General features: G+C 40.7%; 1 protein-coding gene across 1 annotated transcript; it reads left to right on the top strand.

Annotated features, from left to right (window-relative positions):
• The first annotated feature begins 1,600 nt into the window (after positions 1-1,600).
• Tfpi2 (tissue factor pathway inhibitor 2) lies at positions 1,601-7,317 on the top strand. The gene is made up of 5 exons (XM_036182669.1): positions 1,601-1,709; positions 1,917-2,099; positions 4,183-4,362; positions 6,055-6,225; positions 6,570-7,317. The coding sequence occupies exons 1-5, from the start codon at positions 1,622-1,624 to the stop codon at positions 6,650-6,652; spliced, it is 705 nt and encodes a 234-aa protein (XP_036038562.1). The 5' UTR covers positions 1,601-1,621; the 3' UTR covers positions 6,653-7,317.
• Positions 7,318-9,853: the final 2,536 nt, after the last annotated feature.

The raw sequence follows: 9,853 nt of genomic DNA on the forward strand, positions 1-9,853 counted from the left end.
ACTCTCCCAAGAATGTGGGAGCACGTTGATTGTCTTCCAGAGCCTGTTGGCTTTCTCAGTGATTTGTGTATGCATTGAGCCGGCTCACACAGAGCACATTCATCTCTGCTCAGCTCCTCATTCCGTGAAGAGGCAGTGGTGGCTTGAAACTGGCCACCTTGAAGGTGACACCACATGTACATCAGTAAGTGAGACAAAAATCCTCCTCTCATTCTTTCACTTTCTACCCCACCCAACTGGTGGTTAAGCTCCTGACGATTGTTCTTAATCATTGTTTTATCTAGTGACGCCAACCCACTTTAAGACTAGGCTAGTCTTCTTAGGAATGTGACTCTATCCTTTGACATCAAGGCAATTGAAACAGGACAAGTTATCATGTGCAAAATATCCCAGAGTATTGACCTAATGTGAACCACTGTGCTGTACTTTACAGAATTTTCCAGCTTAAAAGAGATCTTCTTTAAATTCCTCCTAGTATCTTCAGGAGAAATCAGGAATAGTTATTCACTAGATAATATCAGATAAAACAAGAGAAAATGGGACAGAAGGGAAGATACATTCATCAAGACAGTCTTTTAAAAGTTTGCCTCAAATTTCCTATTAATCTTGTATAAACATAATGTTGATTTTTGTTATTGTCTAAACAAAACATTGGTCATAGTCTAATATATCAAAAGAATAGTCGACTTTATTAGCTGTACTGATTAGGGATATGTGGAAAGGGGTTGGCCAAAGCTACAACATCAGCCGGTGTGTAAAACAGTGTAACCACCATCTTGGAAAATGGTATGGCAAAGTCTAACACTTCTCTATGAAAACATAGTGAAAATCACATCTCCCCACAAAGCACCTTCACTCATTGGCACAAGCTAGAAACTTTGTGGCATTTGTACATTGGATTTAAAAACTGATAACACAGCATACATATATTACAAAACAGTAGTTGAGAAGAAACACAAACAAGAAGGCAGGTGCAGTGAGGCGGGCTTGTAACCTTAACATTTAGGAGGTGATAGAGTAAGGGGGATCAGGTCTTTGTTGATTTCCATCCTTTGCTACACAGCCAATTGGAAGTCAGTCTGGCCTTAAAACTGAGTACAAACTTCTACTGAGTGTAATAAAGTTGGAAATGATGTATACACACAAAGATTTCCAATCTCAGAGTCCATAGTGATGAACTGGCTAGGGTAAGAAAAACGAGTCTACCTTTCGCTCAGCCCTCACGTAAATGGGCTCTAGGATTGAGGTTTCTTTGCAGTGAACATGCAAATTGGTGTTTTGTGCAATCCTCAATGTGGGTGAGTCATTTGCCTCTGACTAGCCAGTGTCTCCTTATTTGACACACAAGCGTTCTTCGGGCATCTCCCCTGGCTGCAGGGGAAAGTTTGGGAGTTAAGTTCAACTTCTCAACTCCCAGGAAATTCCTCTTGGGACACAATGCGCGCGGGGGCGGGATGGGCCACGGCTGCAGGCGTGAATCAGCTACATTTTTGTGTGTGTGTGCTCCGCCCCGTTGGGGGTCTAGGGACGGTCGCCTGCTTAAAGGCCGCTCCCCTGCGAGCAGGCAACTGGTGCTCTCCTCCCTGCGCTCATCCAGGGAGCCGCAGCTCCACTCGGTACTATGGACCCCGCTACGCCCCTGAGGTTGTGTCTTCTGCTGCTGCTCCTGGTAGGCTCTGCTCGCGGTCTGGCTTCAGCATCCGCCCAAGGTATCGGCCCAGGATCCCTCTTACCTCGGTTCGCCCGCCGTCCAGGGGCCCGCTCTTGCTAGGCTGTCCCCAGGTCCCTGCCTCCGCCCAGGGGATGTGGAGCATAGTTAGTGCAGAAACTTCTGCTGGTGAACTTTAGAGCCAGACTTTCCAGTCCCTGTCAGGCACCAAATCTGACCTCTCCGGTTGCTTTCCTTCTGATTACAGGGAATAACTTAGAGATCTGCCTCTTGCCTTTGGACCAGGGACCTTGTCGGGCCATCATCTACAGGTTCTACTATGATAGGAACCAACAGACTTGCCGCGATTTCAAGTATGGAGGCTGCCTGGGCAACGCCAACAATTTCCACAGTCAGGAACTCTGTGAATACACCTGCGGAAATATCCAGAGTAAGTGTTCCCGGTGCACTGGACTCAGCCAGCATCGGCACCAAGGGGTGGGTTGGAGCTCTGCTGATTTTCCAGGTCTTGCTGTGTCCATTAACTTCCAGCCTAAAGTTTCCAAAGTGCTAAACAAACTTCACCGGCTCTGCCCCCCCCCCCCCCCACCCATCCTGCCTTCCTTTGTTACTAGTTCTCTCAGGTTTTCAGAAAAGTGTTTTGAACATTTTCACCTCATTTCTTCCAGATCCACGCCCTTTTCCTACCCACCCAAATTTGTGCTCCTCCCCCAACCCTTATAGAGTTTATGCTGTCCTTATACTCTGGGACGTGTGGCCTTCCCTGGAGAGTGATCACCCCACCTGGGGCTGCACTTTTAAAGAAAACTGACTTTGCCCCAACATCAACTCCTCAGTTACGGGTGGGACTTTGCGTGCATCTTCTACATGATTACTTTTAAGTTTCCTCAATGTAATCCCAAGTCTGCAACCACGAACAGAGTTCATCTCAGTACCAGATTCCATTGCAATGCAGCGCCTGCGTGAACTTTGGGAAAGGTGAATGAGCTCATCCTAGGCCGTCATAAATGCAAGGGGAGGATGTCAGTAGTCTCCCGTAGCCATCATTAGTTCCAGAAATATGGCTCTGAGACTGTCGTTTCCTCCGGGCAATTACCCATCGATATGAAACACTTTTATTGGTTCTTACTTTTGAAGTGTGGATTCACTCATTCTGTAACTTTACTTTCGTTGCCAGATGCTTGGGCTAGTGTAGCAGGGATAGCTAAACTTTACAAGAGTCTGTTCTTTTTTACTTTGTCATTTTATAATTGTATCTATTAAGGAGGATACAGGGCTTTGGCCACCAATGAACTTAGCCAGGAAGAAATGTGTGTTATGTGAATAAACTTTTATGCAGAAACCGAACAGAGAACAGTCTTTCTACTGAACTTGAAAGCCACGTCACAGCTGAGTCGGGCCTTCCCAATGTCTAACAGCAGCTTACCTTCTGATGAATGGGCAGACTTTTGGAATTTACTATTCCAGTATGAAATAAGGTTATCATCCCCTCCCCCCGCTCCCCGTAGTTTCAGAAATTATGGTAAAGTTTTTAAAGTACTACTTAGAAGGCTTGGATTTTTTTTTTACCATCTTATTAATTTCTTAGGTTAGCATACAAAACAGTGGACTTTCTTAGGCTCACTCATACATACATGTCATTGGACTGTATCTCTGTACCCCAGCGCCCTTTGGCACCCTTTCTCATTCTCTGCCCTTTTTTACTGGTCCTGTTTTCCCACCTAAATAGTCACATCTTCAGCTCTCACACCAAGAGGGCTCCTCTGTACGCTCTGTCTGCCCCTCTCCCCACTCTGGCCTTCTTCCTTGCCTCACGTGTTCCTCTCTCTACTATCATCATGCATAAACTTCAACCTAGATTCTGCATGTGAGAGGAAATGTGTGGTGTTTGTCTTTCTGAGTGTGGCTTCTTTTGTTTTCCATGATGAACTCTGGTTTCACCCATCTCCCTGGAAACATCATGACTTCATCATTATTTTCATCTGAAAAACATTCTCATTGTACATTCAACACATTTATTTAAAGATTCATCCATTGTTGGACAGCTGGGGTGTCTCTGTTCCTTATTATTTTAAAGAGTACAGGAACAAACATTCATATGCAGATAATTCTGTGGTGTGTACACCCAGGGCTCTTTAGGTACACACTTGAGTGTGACAGAGTGGGTGTAATAAAAAGCTGAATGGCCAATAGCTAGGCAGGAGGTATAGGCAGGACTTCCAGGGACAGAGAGGACTCTGGGAAGAAGAAGGGTAGAGTATCAGCCAGACAGAGAGGAAACAGGTGATGAAAAGTGAAAGAGAGGTTAACACCCTTTAGCAGAATATAGGTTAATATGAATGGGTTAATGTAAGTTATAAGAGCTAGCTGAGACAAGCCTAAGCTAAAGGCCAAGCTTTCATAATTAATAGGAAGTCTCCAGGTTGTTATTTGGGGCTGGCGGCAGAAAAGAAAGTCCATTATGGAAGACTTTTTTTTGAGTAACATGTTTTATTACCTCTTTCTTCCTCCAGAAGTTCCTACAGTTTGCCGGTTAGAACTCAAAACCTACCCATGTGATAAGCCCAATGTGCAGTACTTCTTCAATCTGAATACCATGACATGTGAAACCCTTAAGCCTGGTCTGTGTAGCACGACTATGAATGTATTCCCTGATGAAGATACTTGTAAAGACTTCTGTGAACCAAGGAAACGTGAGTACTTTAATTGTGGTGTTTCTATTTTAAGTTTTTTTATTAAGATTTTCAGGGAAAATAAATAATTTGATCCGAAATTAGCATGATTTACATGCCAGGGATTGCACAATTATGTGATATTGTGTGTGTGCATCTGTGTGTGCCTTTGTGTGTTTCTCAAGAATAAAACCTAAACTGTGTTGGTGGTCAAAATACTGCCCTGTAGGAAGCATTATGTCCTTATTTTTCCACGTGTGGGTATAAACTGAAGGTTAATAACAATGTGCAAAATTCTCAAGGCTGGACCATGACAAAGCCATTAACAAAATGTTGCTACTTTTTCTCTCGGAGAACACCAATTGAACATCTCTAATTAGAAAATCTGAAATGTGAAAAACTCAAAAATCAGGAACTTTTGAGCATTGACCTTTCCTCACAAATGGAAATTTCCATACTTGACCTCAGCTGATGAGTGACAGTGAAAAAACAGGCCCACTAATGTTACATTAAGTTGTCTTCACTTCATGGGAGGTGGGTGTGTAACACAATCAATCAACTTCTTATTTAGAACTGCATCCCAACACCCCATCTGCAAGGTATCTCATTATGCACATGCAGATGTTTCAAAATTTGAAACCTCTGAAATATGAAACACTTCTGGTCCCATGTAGTTTTCAGAGAAGAGATAGTCATACTGTATTATCTGTGTCTTCAATTTATTCACAAAAATGAGAGGAATATCTCTAAAGGATAGGAGGGGAGAGACAGAGCTGGACATAGGGCTTTTTTCTCGTATTTTCATGTATATATCTATGTATGAAAGAGGGAGCTGGGCCCCTTTGAGAGAAGTGAATAGAGTGTATTAGTGATGGCAGGTGGGGAATATATTGGGAATGTAAGCACAGTGATACATGAAAATGCCATGATGGAACCCATTTTTATACCGACTAAAGAAATTGATAAAAAAATACATATATAGCATACACTAATAAATGCCAAGACATCAGAAATGTATGGAAGTAGTTTTATGTTTGAGACAGTGAACTATAGAGGGTTGAGACTTTGGCTAAACATCTGTATGCTTTGGTAATTACAAATTATATCACAGAGTTCTCTCCTTCTTTCCTTTCCCTATTTCTTCAGCCATTTCCTCCAAGTGTAGCAGAAACACACAGATCTTAAACCGTTAAATCCTGAAGTCTCCTTTGGCAGATTTTGGTAGACCTCTGTTGGTGTATGGTGTCGAAAATACATTATTAACTAGTGAATGTCTGTAAATGTTCCAGTGCTTGATACTAGCCCAAGAAAGTTTGTCAAAGTATGCCATATACTGTCCTTTGAAACATAGCCCATTTTTAGAATGTCAAGTTGGAGGCTTAATTTCTTTTTACATATAAAAGGTAAAAGACACAGAAGGAACTATTTTAGCTTATGAAGTTGAGAAGGGTGGACATGGGAGGCATTGCCTGGGGGATGTGATGCAAACATAATGCATATATGTAAATGTCAACTGTTTAACTTAATAAAAAAACAGAATGATAAAATGAAGCAGGTAACTTCCCTGTGATTTGAGACACACCTTTTTTGAATGGTTGAGTATTTTGGATTCAGAATGAGGCCTGTGTGGCATTTCTTCAGGTACTCCCCAACCATCACCTTCTCTTAGTTTGGTATTACAGAATTTCTCACTTGTTTTTCTTTTCCATAAAGTTCCATCATTTTGCTCCAGTCCAAAAGATGAAGGCCTGTGTTCTGCCAACGTGACACGCTATTATTTTAATTCAAGAAGCAAAGCCTGTGAGACCTTTACCTACACTGGCTGCGGTGGGAATGAAAATAACTTTTATTACCTGGATGATTGTGACCGTGCTTGCATTAAAGGTAGCAAAACTTTTCCTATTCAGTCATCATGCAAAGATAATGAATAATTCAAAAGGAAAATTGTATTTTGTATATCCACTTTGCTAGTGCCACATGGTCACTTTGAGACTAACCCTCCAAAAACAGTGCTTGTCAGAGGCATATACTGGCTAGCTGTGGCAGTCAGTAGTCAGTTTTCCTAGTTTCAAACAGACCATTAGCAACTGAAATCCTGATGAGCTGAACTGACTTTATAATCAGAATAGATGAAATGAGGCGAGATCATGAGTATTCCGGAAAAGCTGATTTAAAGTGAGTGCCAGACTAAAGCCATATAACATTAATTGCTATTTTGTTGTCTTTAGAGCCAAAGAAGTCAAAGAAAAGGAAGACAGGAAGTGGTTTCAGAATCAGAAGAAAGCCCAGACGTTGGAAGCCACATTTTTAAGCATTTCTTTAAACTTGAGGAAACAAATCATTAGTAATTTACTCATCTGATTTTACTGATATGTTACTTTTTTACCTGTGTATTTTTATTCATAACAGGCCCAGGCCGCTTTTCAAATGTGAAACTCTGACTTTAAATTTCCTGTTCAGATGTTTAAGTGACTGAACCCTTCAGTCATCAGATGTGAATGTGAACATGACTCTCCCAAATTCTCGGGCTGGTTAGTCCCTACTTTCAGAGGACAGTGGTTACTAAAGTGTCATAGGACAATTTATTTGTGCATTTTAACATTGATGAGCATCAACAGGAATGGTGAAGCCATTTCACTATGGACTTATAAGTTTGCATTGTCATTTAGGCTCCTGGAGACAAGTTGCTGGTTTATGAATGAACATGTTAAACAATCACCCCAGTGGCATTACTTATACCTTGCCAAATGTGCTTACATCCCTGTCTTGTTGGATTGCAGGATGGTTAGGAGGGCAGTTATTTCAAACTTATAATTGTTATTGGATGAATTTTAAATGTGGGTGAATTCATGAAAACAAAAACATTTTCCTAGAAAAAAATCATTATGCATGTAATTATATGTCTCTGTATTTTTCCATATCTGACAAGCTAGCTATCTTCTTTGACAATATGTGTTGCATTATTTCCTCAGACAAAATGTTTTGGAGAACAATGACATTACTATATATTTTGTACATGTAAGATGCATCCTGCATCAAATGCATGTATGATTTGGTCACTTGCATTTCACAAATAAATTATTTTTAAAAGTAGTTATTAAAAGAAGGTAGTGTTTTTCTTTCTTAGTAAAAGAAAAATTAGGAAAAATTGTATTATGCCTTTTTAGTAAATTTAACATTTAAAAGTAACTCTTTAGCAAAATTACAAGTATATTCACTCTGCCTGAGAAGGTACTTATCTGAAAACCTATCACAGTTATTTTGAAAACAAGGGTGTGCTAGAGAACATTGATCGGTGCAGAAATCTGGAAATAAACTAGAGGTATGAATGGGACTGGCTGGAAAAGTGACATGAGGGGAATGAGCAGAGTGTCTGTGCGTGTTCATAATCAGACCCAAGGACACAGAGAGGAAACAGACTAGCCAATAAAAATAAACGAGCACATTCTGAGACATTATGGGAGATATTGATATATATAAATTATTATAAAGGATGGAGGCAACAGAGAGTTAATGGATATGAGACAAATTTTAGGTAAGTGATCCCTCTTCTGTAGTTTTGACTTTGGAACATGTTCTATTTTATGAAAATTTAAATAAGCTAAAGGAAAGAAATTAGGCACTTTTTGAACACTGAAAAAAATGTAGCAGAGAATCCAAGCAACTATTGAACAGTGAAATAAGCACAAAAAAGATATAGTTTTAGTTTTGGTGGCTTTTAGAACCAGTATGTGACCACAAATCTTTGGCAATATATAACCTAAGGATCTAAACATTCTAAAGAAATCAAAGAAAGTACTGAAAAGTTCTCTGACTGTGATTAATTATTGCTAAACTGCTATTACTATTCTGAACCTAAATGTATAGGATACTTTATGGTACTATATATTCAATAAAATTGGAAACTTCTTTAGAGTTGAGATTTTTAAAGAGAAAAATATGTAGAAGAATACAGAATACAAAAGGGGAAACTTTTTTCTTTTATTCTTTCATATATTATATCCCAACCACAGTTTCCTCTCCTTCCACTCTTCCCAACCCCCTCCCCTCTTCCCCAGATCCACTACTCCTGCATTTCTCTTCAGAAAAGGAGCAGGCCTCCCAGGGATGTCAACCAAACACGGCATACCAAGTTACAATAAGACTTGGCACAAACCCTCATATCAAGGCTGGATAAGGCAACCCAGAGCAAGGAAAAGGGTCCCAAGAGTGGGCAAAAGAGTCAGAGATATTCCTACTCTTACTTTTAGGGGCCCCACAAGAATACCCAGCTGCACAACCATAACATATATGCAGAGGACCTAGCTCAGACCCACACATGGTCCACGATTGTTGCTTCAGTCTCTGTGATCTTCTGTGAACCTTGTTTAGTTGATTCTGTGGGCCGCATTCTCCTGGTGTCCTTAAACCTTATGGCTCCTGAAATCCTATTCCCTTCTTCTATGGGGTTCTCTGAGTTCCACCTAGCATTGGGCTATGGGTCTCTGCATCTGCTCCCATTAGTTGCTGGATGACATGTCTCTGATGATAATTGGGCTAGGTACCAATCCTATGAGTATAGCAGAATATCACTGGAAATCATTAGAATCATTTCATTGACCTATTCAGCCTGATACCTGGTAATCCAGGCAGTGTCAGAAGTAGGCTCACTCTTGTGGCTTGGAGCAGTTATTGGTTGGCCACTCCCACAATCTCTGAGATATCTTTACCCTAGCACATCTTGGAGGCAGAAGAGATTCTAGGTTAATGATTTTATGACTGGGTTGGTGTTCATGTCCCATTGCTGAAAGACTTGCCTGGTGATAGAAGAAGGCTGGTTCAGGCTCTTTATTCTGCATTAGTAAGCGTCTTTCCCATGATCACTTTTGAAGACGGCAGGGAATTTCCACTGCACTAGTGCCCCACAATTCCATTTGGCTTTCCCAGGACTTGCTCCCTCCATACCTCCCTCCACTCCCACCTAATTCCTCCTGTTCCCATACCCACCTGCCCCCAAGTTTGAATTAGAAATATTATTATGAACACAGACTCCATGATTTTTAAGATACATCTTTCACTAGAAGTCCTTAAAACAGTGGCAAGTGACAAGTAGCACTAAGTACACTTACTCCTCACATCTTGTTCTCCCAATATTGTACTTTATTAAAGAGAATTAGCACTCTTAGGAAAATTCCCCAGGTCCAAGTCTGATACAAGAACTATCAGAGGAACATTAGCCACATTATTATTAATTTCAAAAGGAATCAAAAGCTGATGAATTATGTTAGAAATACAGGAGAGTAACATTAAGTAGCTCACACTGACATAAAAGGCAATCTGAGCATCAAAGCAAATAAGAACCTCAGTACATAAACACATATAAATGTATAGGAACCTGCACATCTATAAAACACATGCACTTGTGCACCTGTACAAATGTGCACATATAGTTACACACACACACACACACACACACACACACACACACACACACACACACATGAGCCCTCTAACCAAGACACTTGACTTTGTG

Source organism: Onychomys torridus, chromosome 3 (assembly GCF_903995425.1).
Source record: "Onychomys torridus chromosome 3, mOncTor1.1, whole genome shotgun sequence".
NCBI classification, from domain to species: domain Eukaryota; kingdom Metazoa; phylum Chordata; class Mammalia; order Rodentia; family Cricetidae; genus Onychomys; species Onychomys torridus.